At 39.2% G+C, this 18370-nt stretch overlaps 1 protein-coding gene across 1 annotated transcript; it reads right to left on the bottom strand.

Moving 5' to 3' along the window:
- Window positions 1–1421: 1421 nt before the first annotated feature.
- Window positions 1422–17990, bottom strand: LOC105015950 (calpain-9). The gene is made up of 22 exons (XM_034297418.1): window positions 17886–17990; window positions 17098–17334; window positions 16911–16980; window positions 14950–15068; window positions 14613–14746; window positions 14340–14514; window positions 13725–13802; window positions 13315–13400; window positions 12453–12527; window positions 12071–12231; window positions 11804–11958; window positions 9108–9119; window positions 8337–8545; window positions 8131–8215; window positions 7939–8010; window positions 7749–7806; window positions 7580–7644; window positions 6836–6904; window positions 6663–6741; window positions 3407–3523; window positions 2727–2779; window positions 1422–2438 (listed from the first exon to the last, which is right to left on the bottom strand). The coding sequence occupies exons 2-22, from the start codon at window positions 17314–17316 to the stop codon at window positions 2412–2414; spliced, it is 2118 nt and encodes a 705-aa protein (XP_034153309.1). The 5' UTR covers window positions 17317–17334; window positions 17886–17990; the 3' UTR covers window positions 1422–2411.
- Window positions 17991–18370: the final 380 nt, after the last annotated feature.

Here is an 18370-nt window from a genome sequence, read left to right as displayed (position 1 = left end):
ACGGGGCCTCGCAACACGGGACAAATATATTAGGCTGCTAGTTGTTGGGCATGCCAGGCTCGAGGGGGGACAGAAGTCTCCATAAACAAGCGTTTACCTTCATTCTCTCTGCCATCACACAACTGCAGAGCAGTGTTCTTCCTCATTGATATATTTCATTATGTTCATTGTCTTCTTTATTCATCACAATGTACTTGTGTGCGTACCTATGTATACATGTATGTATGTATGTATGTATGATGAGGTCAGATGCATGACAGCTTGTTTTAGGTTGTCCCAGTTTCAAAGGTGACAACTTAAGACAGGCTAACCAGCCCTTTGGCTAACCAGCCCACTTCATTGGTTACATTCCCAGCCCTGAATAAGGGACTGTTGGAAGAGGTACTGTTTGCCCAATTAAACATGTTCACAAGCCAACATTTCTTCAATGTAATGCGATGCAATTCCTCCCATGCTTGACCACGAGTGACCACCATGGACCACAACGCCATGACCAGCACCATCCATATTTATATATATACACACACACACACACTTAAGCTGCTGTTTACACAACCAGATGACATAGAGTACTGCGCAAATGTCTTAGGCCCCTCAGTTTCATGGTTTATTTGTCAAATGCACCAAACAACACAGCGAAACCAAACAAATAAAGCACCTGTATACATAAGACTGTACACTAGCAGCAGTTAAGAAACAAAGGTAGTACTGTAAACTAGCAGCAACCTCGGTAGTATTTGAACATTTAGATATAGCAAGTATGGCAGTAACATACATAACAGTGTAAATGAGCAGCAATTGTTAGAGTTATGGAATGTTATTGACATACATGAGTGTAATAAGCTTATGAATGGTGGCATAGCACACTACAACTACGCAGTGAGAACTTAAGAAGAAGAATTTATACGCAGCAAAAATATAGCAAGAGGATAAAGCAATAATATACATAACACTGTACATAGCAGCAGTTTAATAAGAGTACTGTAACCTAGCAGTAATATTGGCAGTAATATTAAATAGCTATACCACCTGGAAGAATTCGGGGCCTCATAGACAACTATTACAAAAGACTGCACGCTGTCATTGATGCTAAAGGGGGCAATACACAGTATTAAGAACTAAGGGTATGCAAACTCTTGGACAGGGGTCAGTTCATTTTTTTCTTTGTTGCCATGTTTGGGGCACAACTGTATACATCTCTCTCTATCTGTAGAGTTCTTGTTGTTGGGTACTTTTACCATATTTTCGTGAGGTGTAGGTGTTACATTCTCGTTCTCCCCTAGATTATAGTCACTGGGGTTTGTAACACAGAGTTGTAACACAGGCATTTCAGGAATAAGTAACACTCAACACTATTAGTTTTTTCTCAAATTTTTTATTTATATTTTTAGTGAGTTTAAACCAAAAGTTATATATAAAACACTAGGCTCCTTTGCTAGAAACCGGAAAGTAATTACAGTAGAAGATACTTGGCTGCATATTTATGGGATATAAACTCTAAAACATGACCCTAAACACACTACATCTCTCTGTCCCACAGATACTTTAAATAATATTCTCAACAAATCAAGTCACCTCAAAACTGGTAACTGATAACAAATCAGACTTATTAAACTGCCCTCAATACTCTGCTCTTCTCCCCACACCTAAATAGCATGCACGCATGACCTATGGATCTAGGTTTTAGCACCCCTGGCCAAGTCAAGACAGGACCTGGAAGATAGAGAATAATCTCGTATAGAGCTGCTCGTGGACTAGTCAGGAATGCAAAGCAAAAACCCCATTTCACCCAAAAGGACCTGTAGGATTAGCTGTGCATTGTTCCACTGTACAGCGTTGCTTGCAGAGACATGATCGGTATTGAAGAGTTACCTGGAGGAAACCCAACAAACCTGTTTGCGAGGCAATTCTGGTCAGCACATTATCAAGTATATTGAATGGTCATGCATAGGTCAGGATAGTATTTCATGAACATAACTCAACCTTCGTTAGTTGCTAGTATTGAAAAGATTATTATGTTTTAAAAATATGCAGTAAATTTCTGCTAGAACAAAAGCCTGCCAAGCTACAATATTAGCTCTGGAGAACTGTCGGGAGACAGACGCACCCTTCTTTACAAATAAAACCTACACACTAAAAACCAAGAGAAAAAACAAAACAAATGTTAAGGTATAGAAGAGTACCAAAAACCAAGACACAAAACACTTACAGTGTGTAAAGTGTAATGTTCATGAAGCAGTTACGTTCAATGCATTTTTAGTGCTTATCTAAAGTGATTTCTTTAAACAGCCTGGGGATTTTACAGAAGTACTCAGTTGCTGTTGGACAAATGTTTTCAGCAAAGCACCACCGTAGCAGAACTCTTTTGATCTCAGCTGAAGTCCTCTGTCCATTCGTATTTGGTAAATAGTTTATGTATACATCGAGATTTGCATCCACTGAAAAGAAAGAGGCAACATTTGTAAGGTATTTGACAGAAAATTCCTCCAGTGAAAGGAAACACGTTTCCGAGTTGTCCAAAAGCTGTATGTCAATTCAATGTCTACATAGGCCTGCCGAGGCCCATTATCAGCAACCATCAATCCTGAGTTCCAGTGGTATGTTTATGAATGCAGTGTGTTACTGCTTTGGCAGGAACAAAAAACAGCACATCAAGTGAGTCAGGACCCGAGTTGGATACCCATTAAATTCCTAGTTAAAGTAAGATTAGTTAGATTTTTTATTACCTCTTTCTCTCGAAGAGATATGACCCCTCCTTTTTCGAGGTGTCTGAATATTTCTGTGGAAAAGAGCATGAACTAGTTTGCATAGTAACTCAGTACATACAATCTTAGTAAGGAAAGCTTTGAAAGGGTTATTTACTAAGAGAAAGGTTTCTACCAAGAACCTTTCTTCGGAAACAATGGTATTCCCTGAGGCAACTAGTTAGGGTTCTACTTAAAACCTTTAACATCCTTTAAGCATGTTTTTTTTGTTGTTCTGTTAGTCATTTTTGCATCTGATACTGAGATGGTGGATCCAATATGGATGATTAATAAGGGTGGTAAAACATTCACAGAGGGTTCTAAATAGCACCATAAGAAGATGGTTATTTTAATACAGAACCTGACAAAGTGTTATAGGAAGAACCCTCTGGAGAACCATCCACTGAGACAAAACTATGAACCCTACAGGACACCACTTTTTCTAAGAGTGTAGGACACGGCTTCAAACTCTCATCTGGCACACAAAATTGGATGATGGTGACATCTGATGATGAAGGGATTTCTAAAATACATAAGAGTCACAGATTGGCTGATCATCCAGTTTGTGCCACACAGGCCATAATAACACATTAGTTTGGTGTGCAAGCACAAGCAAGTTCTTTTGTAATTATTCCTAAAAATAACTCAAGTCGTGGACTTACGGGCCATGGTGTTCATGCGCAGGACGAGACTGATGAAACTCTCCACGCTGATGTTTCCAGAAGATCCACCGTAGCGCAGAGCCATCAGGCACAGCATGTCATCACCCATCCTGAGACCTGTGGAGGAGAGGTGGATGGGACGATCAGAGGAGTCGGGGAAAGTATATTGGAGAACAACAGGGGAGAGGTTGAGAGTGGAGAAGATTTTCAAAGATTTGTACCATTTCATTTTTGACTCATCAGTTAACAGACATGCCTGTCTTATATGTCCATTGCTTTACAATGACCTCCGGGAATGGTATCTAAGGATTAAAAAAAAAAAACTAAAACAATGAACATTTCAAAGAGGTGTGCTCAATCATTTTTGGAAGACGTTTTGAACCATCAAGAATCCTTCTAGAGTTTGGCGTCTGACCAACCTGGAATAAAGGGCCTTTGTCAGAGAGGTGATCACGAATCCAATGGCCACTCTAACAAAACGTTTCTCTGTAGAGACGGGAGTACCTGCCAGAGGGACAACTATCGATCTATGCGTCTATGCAGCACTCCATCACTTAGGCCATTATGGTAGAAAAGCTAAACTTAAGTTACTCCAAAGATTTGCTGGTCTGATAAGACCAAAATCAAACTTTAGGCCTGAAAGCCAAGCGCTACATCTGGCAAAAACCAAGAACCACTCACCACTTGGCTAATACCATCCCCACGGTGAAGCATTGTAGTGGGAACACCATGCCACAGGATAATAATAATAATTTGTATTGCACTATTCTAGCACAATTACACAAAGTGCTTAACACACAATAAAAATAGAAATACAATAGAATAATAATAAAAAATATATAAAAACATTTACAGTATATTATGTATAAAAGTAAATGAAAGTAAAAAGAATAACAAAATATAAAATCACAATGATAAAATATTTGTAAATGCCATGCTATAAAAATGTAAGATATTAAAATAATGCACTGACATAGCATCTCTGACATTCTGTGGTAGGCTCTTCCAGAGTCTAGGGGACCGTATAGCAAAGGCGGTCTAGGTGCCGTCATTGGATAATCTGATGGCTGCTGGAACAATTCATAGTTGATGTTAACAATTCCTACAGGTGTCCCAACTTTTGTTGATTACTTCCAATCCTCTGTCTTTATAAAAGTAGTGTAGGAACCGACTGTGTTAAAACACCCTTGTAAGCATTTTATGGACAGTATTGTACTGGAGGAAGTAGCATATTGCTATCATAATGGTGAGAAAAAGGCAATTAACAAAGGAATTTAGACAACCCTTAAAAGTGTAGGTCTTTTCTTTAGAGAAATTGTAAAGAAAACCAAGGTGTCAGTGAATATAGTTTCCTACACCATCAAAAGGCACTTGGAAACTGGAGGAAAATGTGAAATGAAGAGTTTTGGTAGATGCAAAACCTCAACAGATTCAAAAGACAAGATTCTTAGTGTCAACAGCTTCACGACAACGGCTTCAAGCACAGATTAACACTGGTCAAAGTAAGCAAGTCTGAGTATCTACTGTGAAGACTTCAAGCTGCATGTTCAAGCTACATGACAGGTCAAGTGGCAGTCAGAAAGCTATTGCTAAGATGGCAAAATAAGGAAAAGAGACTTTCCTGGGCCATGAAGCACTGCCAGTGAACTACTGAATGGACCGATGAATCAAAAGAAGAAATATTCTGTTTTTTTGTATGCCTTCAAGTAGGTGGGTAGGATGGTTCTACAGTGTGTGACACCAACTGACAAACATGGAGGTGGAAGTGTGATGGTCTGGGGCTCTTTTGCTGAATCCAGAGTCAGCGACCTGAACAGATTGATTGGGCACCATGAACAAAAATGGCTTAGTACATAGTTTTCCATAATTTGCAATACCCTCAGCTATTACATTATGACTACTTACAGGTAAAGTGAATAACACTGATCATTTTGTTATAATGGCACCTGTCAGTGGGTGGGATATATTAGGCAGCAAGTAAACATTCTGTCCACAAAGTTGATGTATTAGAAGCAGGACAAATGGGCAAACTTAAGGATCTGAGTGACTTTGACAAGGGCCTAATTGTGATGGCTAGACGACTGGGTCAGAGCATCTCCAAAACTGCAGCCCTTGTGGGGTGTTCCTGGTCTGCAGTGGTTAGTACCTATCAAAAGTGGTCCAAGGAAGGAAAAGTGGTGAATCGGCAAAAGGGTCATGGGCAGCCAGGGTTCATTGATGCACGTGGGGAGTGAAGGCAGGCATGTGTGGTCCGATCCAACAGACAAGCTACTGTAGCTCAAATTGCTGAAAAATGCTCGTACTCATAGAAAGGTGTCAGAACACACAGTGCTTTGCAGTTTGTTGCATTTGGGGCTGCGTAGCTGCAGACCAGTCAGGGTGCCCATGTTGACCCCTGTCCACTGTCGAAAGCGCCTACAATGGGCATGTGAGCATCAGAACTGGACCACGGAGCAATGGAAGGAGGTGGCCTGGTCTGATGTATTATTTCTTTTACATCACATGGATGGCCGGGTGCGCGTGCGACCCTTACCTGGAGAACACATGGCCGGCGGAGGCAATGTTTGGGCAATGTTCTGGTGGAAAACCTTGGGTCCTGCCATTCATTTGGATGTTACTTTGACACATACCACCTATCTGAGCATTGTTGCAGACCATGTGCACGCTTTCATGGCAACGGTATTCCTTGATGGCATTGGCCTCTTTCAGCAGGATAATGTGCCCTGCTACAAAGCAAAAATGGTTCAGAAATGATTTGAGGAACACAACAACGAATTCAAGGTGCTGACTTGGCCTCCAAATTCCCCAGATCTTAATACAATCGAGCATCTGTGGGATGTGCTGGACAAACAGGTCCAATCCATGGAGGCACAACCTCGCAATTTACAGGACTTAAAGGATCTGCTGCTAACGTCTTGGGGCCAGATACCAGAGCACACCTTCAGAGCTCTAGTAGAGTACATACATCAACAGGTCAAACAAAACAAATCCATTATTTCTCATTTGTCTCCACTTGTTCATTTGTTGAATGTTTTAATTTCAGAGTACATTGACACATAACACCATGTGAATTTCAATAAAAACAGGAAAAAGCTGTTCTATGACGTGTGTAAATGAAAATGTTCCTCTTGTTTAATGCAAACTGTCTGTCTGTACAGGATAAATAATCGTAAAAATATTTTTCATGAAGATTTAGATACTTTTGTTTGGAGATCTACAGTTTGAAAAGTAATATTGGTCGTTTATGAAATGTTACCTGAGGCAATCATTGCATTCCTCAGTTCACTCAATGAAAGATTTCCAGAATGGTCCACATCTGCATGGAAGAAGATGTCCTGGATAATGCAAGAAAGGATTTTTTCTTGTAAATTGTACAAGTAATTAGCTATAACCTGAATGAACTTTAGCAACACAGTTCCACATTCTTACCCTGTACATTGTTACTTTATCCCATAAATGTTTAAATTCAGCACTGTTCAGTTTTCCAGTGACTGACATCTGAAAATTGAATGGTTAAGGATATCAATCAGAGTCCAGGACAGAATAGACCATTTCATCAATAATGGATCGGTCTGACAGTGAGGGAACATAAATCTAGTTCATGGTTGGTCTGAGAAATCAAAGCTTGGTTTCTGTGTTCTTTAAGTTTCTGTTTTAGGACCTCTTTTTCAAATTAGTTTTTACTATATTGGAATGTCTATGCTAACTTCTATTCACGTTATTATTTAACAATGTCAATTGTCGGTGTCATGCCGATCATACACGACTATTCAATTAGATGAAAATTGCTCTTCAGACAGTGATTTCGAAGTATTGCTGGTTTGAGGTATAAACTACAAGGCGTGAAATAGATTGGCTACTACTTACGTACCTGAATATAACTGACTATACCTTGAATTTATTCTGCCATTTACATGTATGCATCTATACTGGCCATTATATAGTTCCAAAAATGTCAGTACAAACAGCCTCGCTCAACTCCAGGGTTATTCATTGGTTCCTGGGTTTCCCCCGTAATATATTCGGACACCCGTAACGTAGACATTTTAATTCACTGTCTTTACTGACACTGTTCACCAGCGTGCTCTGGAAGTGCGCTTGAAGGTTTGGTACAGGAAAAGACTTGCTCGTCGTCATGGGAGTCGGTGTAACCACTCACATGTAAAAGGATACGTCCATTAAAGCAACCATGCTTTGACAGGATTCCAGGCTGAAGCCTAGAGCTCCCTTCGTAAATCCTGTAACATAGGAACGAATCAAAAGAGTTTTCTCTGTTAAAACAACACATTTTGTTGTAACATTTCTTGGTACCTCTATGGCAAATTATTTCACCTCTACGTACCTTTTAGGAGATTTTCATTTAGAATCCTCTGAAGTTGTTCAGCATCCACTTCCTCAAACTTTTTAGTGAAAACAAGTATAGTGATGTTTATTTCCAAGAGTTAAAAAGGATTATTGCAAAGTATTGTTTTTTCTTCAGGTTATGTTCTTCTAATTTTCATAATGCATATTTGTGTGAAAATAGTCTGAACTTGCCTCATCATAATATTGCTGAAACAGACTTGGGTTGTAGTAGAAAACTTAGTCCCACTGTCCGATCTGGGCTAAAACATGATATATATGTTTAGATATCGGGGGTTGTAGAGCAAATCAATGGCAGTTGTATACCGAAATAATACATAGACCCACGTAGAAGGGACAACAAATTGTTTCACATTAAATACCTTCGGGGTTTCTGGGGGTGTTGGGGATGTTGGGGATTTTGGGGTATCTAGAATTTCCTCTTCATCTTGGTCATTGGAATTTTCACTGAGAAGATGTTAAAAAATATTTTTTGGGGGTGGTGGGATACATTCATTCCAATCATTCACTGGAAATTGTAAAAAACAAACTACATTACTATACTATTGAAGGGGGTTGGGGTGCTTACTAGACATTGATTTTCGCCTTGGTCAGGATGGATAGGATGAAGGAGCGTGATTGTTTTGGTTCGGCTGTTGATGGCACAATCAGGTATTCACCAGGTTTCAGACGGAACTTCTCCATAACTTCCCGGGAATCTACGTGGAACGTGGTTTTCTTGACAAGCCTGCTGGTGTTAAAGAAAGAGGCAGGAAACTTCCCCCTCTTCCCTTTGGACTGAGATAACAAGAAAGAAAACACTGTGGTCCGTGCTGGGGGCATGCTACATAATTTTATTACAATTTTACTGTTAAACCCTAATGTAAATACGTAATGTTACTTCTCTGAAATACTGAATGTACAATATATATATATATATATATATTTATATATAACAGATTCATTTTTTTAATGTGAATACAGAATTATGATATTGGGTACTGAGCTAGTATTGCTAGCTTCCTGATAAGCCCTGTTTCCTCTGGGGCTGGCTTGTTTTTGTATGCTTTTAGGTAAAATGGGTAATGTCAGTACTTAGTGTAGTTAGACATCAATTAAATATCATAGTGAGGTTTCTTAGTTGCTTCATTTATTTTACAATTTGCATTGTAGTCATTTAGCGGACACCTGTATCTTTGACATTGTACACCTGTCATCTGCATTAATTGCTACTGTAGGTTGTTAAAATAATATTACACTACATTTTTTGTATTACATTTAATTTATGGCTACAGACCAATCCCTTCTCCTTCCTTAAAACAATGTTTTAACTTGTGCAAATTTCATTAAAATGACTTACTTGGTCAGGTACCTGTTACAAAAAACAAAACAAAACGTTATATTTTTAAACAATGTCATTTCTGGCCTTGTTTCATTGCTTGTTCAGGAATTACATCATATATACAGCTCCGGAAAGAATTAAGGGACCATTGCACCTTTTTCTTTCCTTTCCAAAAAAGATGAAAAGGACCAGAAGCGTTCAATTTGCAGTGGTCTCTTAATTTTAACCCTTCTGTTCCTCACTCAAAACCTTCCCTTTTGACTTTTTTGGAAGGAAAAGGTGCAGTGGTCTGTAAATTCTTTCCTGAGCTGTATATAAACTGCATACAACATTACTTCCAAATTCCAAATAATAATATTGTCATTTAGAGTATTTATTTGTAGAAAATAACAACTGGTCAAAATAACCAAAAAAGATGCATTGTTTTCAGACCTCAAATAATGCAAAGAAAACTAATTCATATTCATTTTAACATCAAAATACTAATGTTTTAACTTAGGAAGAGTTCTGAAATCCATATTTGGTGGAATATCCCTGATTTTTAATCACAGCTTTCTTGCATCTTGGCATGCTCTTCACCGGTCTGTCACATTGCTGTTGGGTGACTTTAAGCTGCTCCTGCCACAAAAATTAAAGTTGCTCGGCTTTGTTTGGTGGCTTGTGACCATCTGTTGTTTTCAATGGGGTTCAGGTCTGGAGATTAGGCTGGCCATGACAGAGTTTTGATCTGGTGGTCCTCCATCCCCACCTTGATTGACCTGGCTGTGTGGCATGGAGCATTGTCCTGCTGGAAATACAATTCTCAGAGTTGGGGAACATTGTCAGAGCAGAAGGAAGCAGGTGTTCTTCCAGGATAAACTTGTACTTGGCTTGATTCATGCATGCATGCTGAAGCATCCCCAGATCATCACCGATCCTCCACCAAATTTCACAGTGGGTGCAAGACACTGTGGCTTGTAGGCCTCTCCAGGTCTCCATCTAACCATTTGACGACCAGGTGTTGGGCAAAGCAGAAAATTTGACTGGTCAGAAAAGATGACCTTACTCCATTCCTCTACGGTCCAATCCTTATGGTCTTTTGCAAACTTCAGCCTGGCTCTTCTTTTCTTCTCATTAATGAAGGGCTTTTTTCAAGCTTTGCACGACTTCAGCCCCGCCCCTAGGAGCCTGTTTCTAACCGTCCTCACCGTGCACTTCACCCCAGCTGCTGTTTGCCATTCCTGTTGTAGGTCACTTGATGTCATCCTACGGTTGTTGAGTGATATTCTAATGAGTTGACGGTCATCTCGTTTTTCACCCTCGGCCAGTCTAGCTTTGTTGTCCCAAATGTCTGTAGCTTGACCTTGTTCTTTTCAACTCCTTTGTCATGCTGAATAGTAATTGTTTTATTCAAATTGCCTTTGAGGTACTTCTTGCACTGTTTTTGTCATCCAGCAGGTCCTATTGCAAGAGGATAGTGATGACCACAGGAGTGGTTTTTATACTTTTCCTCGTTAAATTCCTCGTTAAAATCAGTACCTTAGAAATATCCTTGTTTTTGAAAAAAAAGCTAACTATTTTTTCATTAAAATAACATATTATTGATCAGAAATACAGTGTAGTCATTATTAATGTTGTTAAACGACTGTAAATGACTGTTGTAGCTGGAAATGGCAGATTTTCAATGGAATGTCAAACTTGCGCACCGAGGTTTATAGCAACCATCCCTCCTGTGTTCCAATGGCATGTTATGCTTGCTAATAGAGGTTTATCATATTCAAATACTAAATGATCGTTAGAAAACCCTTTTGCGATTATATTACCACTACAGAAAAATGGTGTGCTGATTAAAGAAGCAATAAAGCTGGCCTTCTTTTGACTAGTTCAGTATCTTGAATATCAGCAATTGTGGGTTCGATTACAGGCTTTAAATGGCCAAAAACAAAGAACTTTGATCTGAAACTTTTCAGTATATATACACATTTGTGCTAAAAAAATGTGCATACCCTTGGAGAATTGGTAATATGTGTAAAAAGAAAACATGAATGAGCAGGCTAAACACGTCTTTTACAGCTCCAGATAAAATTAAGAAACCACTGCTAATTGAAACCGTCTGTTCCTCACTCAAAAACTCCTTTTCGACTTTTTTGGAAAGGAAAGAAAAAGGTGCAGTGGTCTACATTTTTCCATGAGCTGTATCTGTATGCTTCGTATACTGTTTCCAATGTGCGACGACATGTGCACTACATTGGTTTAGTTTACTACACCAAAGGGACATCGCAGAACTCACCAGGCTCAATGTCCACTAAAAACCTGTGGCCACTGAGGGAATGACACTGGTGTGTAAAGCAATGTAATTTGTCTTGTGCTATCCATGAGAGTCTTGTCTTCTTTTGTCTGTTCTCTGTGATTTTTGGGATATTATTCATTTCTTTGTTTATTTTTTATAATTGAACCTAAACTGTATGTGTAAACATGTATATGCCAGGCCCAGTTGTAAAAGAGACCTTGGCCTCAGTCTATGTTCCTTGTTGAAATAAAGGTTTAATAAAAATCTGTGTGCCTTGTTGAGTAATACATTATACCCTAATTGCTCCTCTTTCACATTTCCTGGTTCTACACAGTTGGCTTTTATTTGTTTGAAATACATATTTTCAACTATGTATTTGGGTCTTACCTTAAAAGCGGAATACTTGAAAATGATATAGCATATTTAAACAAAGAAGGGCACTGACCTCATAGACAGAAAAGCCAATGAAGAGGTTTTTTTCAAAACGTCTTCTTCCGCTTTTAGACTTCTGCATCAATGACACCAGGATGTTGTACTCAGAGCAGTCATTTTCCAACTCATCAATCTTCACCCGATACTGAGGATTCATCCAGAATGTTTCTGTGATATTAAAAAATAAAATAAAAGTTTACTATAAATTCAAGTAATTTATTGTATTCTTTGGTAAATAACTCCTTATTACAAGCAAACCACATCAATCAATGTAATTTACTTTCGAATGTCTCATGACCACCAGCAGTGATATCTGCAAGCCATCTCCCGTTATGAAAGGAGGCCGTCCAAACAGAAGTGATGTTTTCATCAAGAAAATTAAGGTTTAAACAGCAGATAGTCACTTCGTTGAAATTCTTACAGAAGTCTTCCACAGTCATCCTAAGAAGACAACCTATTGTTAATTGGTACTGGTGTTAAATATATCAATACTTTTGTGTACTGACTAATAATGGTATGATGTAACAGTATTAATATGTACTGATTGATACTAATATGTAACAATCATTGCTGATTTGTACTGACAATATAATATGTGTAAGCCACTTACAATATAATATTTACTATATGGTTGGCAAACAAATTCCAGCAAAATTGTTTACCAGAATTCCCCATCAATTGCTACTGACAGGTACTTCTGACGTTCTTCAGGATACACTGTTTCCCACAAGGAGGACCTTACGAGAAGAACACTGCATGTGAGGTTTCTCATGTTTGGTTAAATGCAAATTAAATGATGATGAAGTTGACCATACATACATTAAATTATTTCGATATTGTTTAGATTGGAGTTTTTAAAGCTTTCAATCTTCAGTGCTAATGTGTAACTTCTGAATCCAAAGCTAAATCCCAAATGGACCCCTCCATATCTTTCCAGCAGCAACCCATGCTCTCCTTTGTCATTTGCACAAGTGTCCCAAAGCTAAGGTATGAAAAATGATCAAGGGGCTAATTTGAGCCTCCGGTTGCCCCTTTGAGCAAGGGTGCAACAATGAAGTCTCCACTAGCAAGTAGCTAGTGAAGTGCAGTCCTATCAGGCACTGCGTTATTAGGCGTGCATGATGGTATGACCTGAGCATTTATCATCGGATTTCGAGACATCACACATACGCCAAACAAAATATATCCTAAATTGAATTCTCATTTGTCGATGATGTTTATTTATTCTTATACAAAAGGAGGGATTTGTTTGTTTAAATTTCATCATTCATGTTAAGGACCGTACATTTCATCATTCAAGTCAAGAGCGTGCCCCTCTCTTGTTCATGCTTTCATTAAACCCCTAGCCAACGCTTGGAGGTCACCCTCAGAGATCCTTCAACAGCACGTGACCATGGAGGGCACAAGCAAGCGCATAGGGGATGGGGGTCATTTTGAGATTCATAGACTGCAAGAGGTTAGGGAGATGAACTGACTGATGAGCTGACAGTTAGAGTGGAAGCACATTCAAATAAACAACTTTACCTATCGCTCCAGTCTCCTTCCCACTCTCCAAAGCCCCACGGGTTAAAGACGCGGACCAGATTCACTGGCATGTCCCGGCTCATGACCTGTGGATGACACCAGGATGAAGGAGCCGGTTCATTGTTTGGCGGTGGCAATAATACCACTCAAACAACAGAAACATTTCCATTTGTCTCAGTTCAGACAGAAAACAGTGTTAGTTTCTGCTCCTCCAGGGTAACTCACTGCCAGCACATGATCATGTATACGATACTACTAATAAGGACATCAACACCATAATATCATTCCATTCAATAGTCGACCCACGATATTGTGATAGGAACAATCCCAGCGTCAGCTTATACATCGCTGACCAATACCCACTCAGGTTTCTAGACGGAACTGGCTACGCTAATTATTGGGTCAGTTACCTGTGTAACTCCTGTGACGGTGTAGGCATGACCACACACTAGTCCATTTGGTGCCACTTTGTTTTCCCCTGGTATTTCCTACAATAGACACAAGTATTTTGGTATTACAGGTAAAGTGTGGCAAGGCAAGGCAGATTTATACACAGGGCAGTTCAAAGTGCTTAAGATAAGAAAAGACATGAACATCCAGCTTACTGGACATACCTGGACATACATTAGAGACAACGTACACAAATATAAACATCACATTCAATATGGCTAAATGATTATTAAAAGATTAATAAAACACAGAAGAAAAAGGTTTTTAGCCCTTTTGGAAAATAACAGAGCAGAGGTTTCGGTCTTCATCTGATTTGTATTACCTTTATTTGTTTAGCAGATGATTTTGTCTAGAGCTTCCTATAAAAGCATTAAGACTCTCTTGCTCAGAGAAGGAGCTACAGATTTGAGCTACAGATATTTTATACTGCTGGCTAAGGGATTTGATCTAGCAAATTGTTACTGGTCAGATGCAACCTTAAACCGCCAGACAAAAGTAGTATTTGTGGAAACATGAGTTGCACTGTTTTGTTCAGAGCTTCATCGTGGTGTTTCTGAGTTTGCTATTAATCATACCCCGTGAGGCGTGGTACACCCAATCATTGATTGGGACTTGGCAGCTCTTAACAAGACATGCCAGATATTTGGTGGAGCTTTTTCAAGTGAGTAAGTAATGTGAATCCCTCCAGTGAAGTCCATCATAGCTTCAGAAAGAGTCCCGGCGTCCATGTCGGCGTAGGAGCCACAAACCCTACAAAAACAGAGTATGATTGAGGCCTAAAATGAATAAGATGTGCAATGATATAAAATGTGTCTCATACAACTTCCCAACTGATATGGCTCACATACTTGGCATATGCTTTTTCCAGTAAGGCTGGCCAAAATTCATTGGATGTTCTTGATTGAACAAAAATTAGCTTGCCCTGAAGTGTTGGCAGCTTGTCATCAATCACAACGTCCACCCACTTGCCAAACCTCCAGAACTGAAAAATTAGAGAACACGTTTTATTTTCTGTGGGGTTTCAGAAATGTTCATAAGATCATACTAATTCAGCTCATTATTTTTCAATAGTTACTAATACATCTCAAATAATTTTCAATGCAGTGTTTTCTGTGTTATTACATGATTAGCCCTGATGACATATGACAGTTATTCCAATAGGCTATTTAGTCCAAGGTTATTTACCCTGAAGTGGAATATTCCACAGTAACCATATTCAAAGTTCTGTTCTGAATCAATTACTTGATTCAGGATGTCCTTCTGGTATGTCAAAGCCCCGATGGATGCAAGGAACCAGCAATTTCCTTTAAAACAGAAGCATTTATATACATCATGACATGTCGCTGCTCTTCTCTGCTACCGGTCAAATGTCCTTGATGACTATTACTACCAGGCAAGTGTGATGAGATGGCTAGGACTACAAGAACACTGTCTGGAATCCTGGTGATCACTGATTTACTGGAGTGCTTAAAAATGTTGCCCTGTTTTTATGTCAAAGAGTTACAGTGAGGGAACAAAATCAGCCTTGCTGATTTTGCACGTTTGCCCACTGACAAAGAAATTATCAGTCTATCATTTTAATGGAAGGTTTCATTGAACAGTGAGAGACAGAATAACAACAAATTAATCCAGAAAAACGCATGTCAAAAATGTTAGAAATTGATTTGCATTTTAATGAGTGAAAAAAGTATCCGACCTTTATGCAAAACATGACTTGGTGGCAATTACAGAGTTCAGACGTTTCTTGTAGTTGGCCACCAGGTTTGCACACATCTCAGGAGGGATTTTGTCCCACTCCTCTTTGCAGAGTAATTAAGGTTTCGAGGCTGACGTTTGGCAACTCAAACCTTCAGCTCCCTCTACAGATTTTCTATGGGATTAAGGTCTGGAGATTGGCTAGGCCACTCCAGGACCTAAATCTACTTCTTCTTGAGCCACTCCTTTGTTGCCTTGGCCATGTGATTTGGGTCATTTTCATGCTGGAGTACCCATCTAAGACCCATTTTCAATAACCTGGCTGGGGGAAGGAGGTTCTCGCCCAAGATTTGACGATACATGGCCCTGTCCATCGTCCCTCTGATGCGGTGAAGATGTCAAAACACCCCCAACGCATAATGTTTCCACCCCCATATTTGACGGTGGGGATGGTGTTCTTGGGGTCATAGGCAGCATTCCTCCTCCTCCAAACATGACGAGTTGAGTTGATGCCAAAGAGCTTGATTTTCTGACCACAACACTTTCACCCAGTTCTCATCTGAATCATTCTGATGTTCTCTGGCAAACTGCAGACAGGCCTGTACATGTGCTTTCTTGACCAGGAGGACCTTGTGGGCTCTGCAGGATTTCAGTACTTCACGGCGTAATGTGTTACAGGTTGTTTTCTTGGTGACCATGGCCCCAGCTGCCTTGAGATCATTGACAAGATCCTCCCGTGTAGTTCTGGGCAAATACCGTTCTCATGATCATTGCAACTCCACGAGGTGAGATCTTGCATGGAGCCCCAGACCAAGGGAGATTGACAATTATTTTGTGTTTCTTCCATTTGCGAATTATCGCACCAACTGTTGTCACCTTCTCACCAAGCTGCTTTCCAATGGTCTTGTAGTCCATTCCAGCCTTATGTAGGTCTACAATCTTTTCCCTGACATCCTTGAACAGCTTTTTCGTCTTGGCCATGGTGGTGAGTTTGGAATCTGATTGGTTGATTGCTTCTGTGGACAGGTGTTTTTTATACAGGTAACAAGCTGAGATTTGGAGCACTCCCTTAAAGAGTGTGCTCCTAATCTGAGCTCTTTACCTGTATAAAAGACACCTGGGAGCCAGAAATCTTTCTGATTGAGAGCGGTTATATACTTATTTCACTCATTAAAATGCAAAACAATTCATAAAAATTTTGACATGCGTTTTTCTGTATTGTTTTGTTGTTATTCTGTCTCTAATTATTCAAATAATCCTAACATTAAAATTATAGACTGATAATTTCTTTGTCAGTGGGCAAACATAATCAAATCAGGAGGGGATCTAATAATTATTTCCCTCACTGTATGTGAAATCAAGACTAGGCCAGCATTTCTGTAGCATATAGACCTAATGTTTCACTATTACCTGTGATGAACAAGTATTTGCTTAAAGCCAAATTCTCTTACCAACGTTTCCTTGCCCAAAGTCAAACCTTGAAATGTCACTAACAATAAAGTTAGGATTTTTGACTAATTCCTGGAAGAAAAAAGGCACAAATTACACCAAATCATTTAATAAATTATTATAAAAAGTGTATAATCAAAATGAAATATACTGCTTTGCAGAACTGGTTAAAGTCTGCACCATACATACCCGTGGTCTTTTCCACACCACTCCGTCTATGACTTTGCCAATGGAGGTATTGTCTGGAGGGAATGTGTCATCTATGTACCTATAACGGTGCTTGAAAAAATCTTGCTTTAGCTGTTGGTAATCTTGTTTGTTGAATTTCTCTGGATTGACAAGGGTCCCTTTACCATCATTTATGTAGCGCGCTTCTGTTATACTCATGCACACACCAGGAGCAAGCATGGTTATATTCTATGCCGGCTGTGTAATAAGGGGAAATTGAAATTAAACTTTGCAACTTCAAAGCTAAATTAGTATTATAACATTATTTATAATGTATTATAACATTAGTTAATGGCAGCTAACAATGCAACAGATACAAAGATTTGACAAGAAATAGTAATATAAAAAATGTCATTCATCAGTGTGTTTGAGGCTATTTACTATTGTTTTGCGAAGGCCACCAGTTACTCCAACACCTACAAATGGTTTTAGTAAAGCTAGTGCACTGACAGCTGAAGAAATTACAATTTACAATCGGAAAGCTTGGCTCTTCAATGTTTTTCTAACTCACAATTCCAAATGCATAAAGTATTCTTCATCCACATTGTCATTCCTACTAGGTATATTTCAACAATCACAAAATTAAACTTGATCATGTCTGTGCATATATAGGCTCATGCAAGTTACTGCTAAAACACAGCACCAAAGTAGTAATATAGGCCACATTAAAGTTGAAGTTTCTTACATTAGCCAATTAAACTTTCAATATAATTTAAACAAGTGCAGGTTATTGTCTTTTATAAACTTACACCTGAAAGATCCCAAGATTGCTGATATCCTTGGCAATGCAGTATCGTCTTCTCAAACGTGTGCGTACAGTGTGCCTAAGTTCTCCCAGCCTGCCTTGAAGAGCCAGTTCTGAATAAGCGCAAACCAAAACCACTTAATAAGCTTTGGGGCGTGGATTTGTTTTGCTAAATACTTTGACTCCCCCACTGAATTTGCACAGGATTTAGTGGCGGGGGGCGTGTTGCATAATCCATGAGACTTGTTTATGTATTTCTTTTTTCTCAGGTATTCGACTGATGTGTCAGACCATCCTGATTAGCTTTCACTGTCACTGGCCATAACACCAATGATACTGTTGACATGCATCATTTCATGTAAGCCTGCCAGGTTCTCAACAATCTGTTGTTTCCTGTCCAATGCTGTTTCAACGTTTGTTATACCTTTACAGTGAACAAAACCTTTAGCCTAAACCATTCAAACCTCAACAACACCTATTTTACTGGAG

Source organism: Esox lucius, chromosome 15 (assembly GCF_011004845.1).
Source record: "Esox lucius isolate fEsoLuc1 chromosome 15, fEsoLuc1.pri, whole genome shotgun sequence".
Taxonomy (NCBI): domain Eukaryota; kingdom Metazoa; phylum Chordata; class Actinopteri; order Esociformes; family Esocidae; genus Esox; species Esox lucius.
The sequence above is the reverse complement of the archived record's forward strand: the minus strand, read 5'-3'. Positions and strand labels throughout refer to the sequence as shown.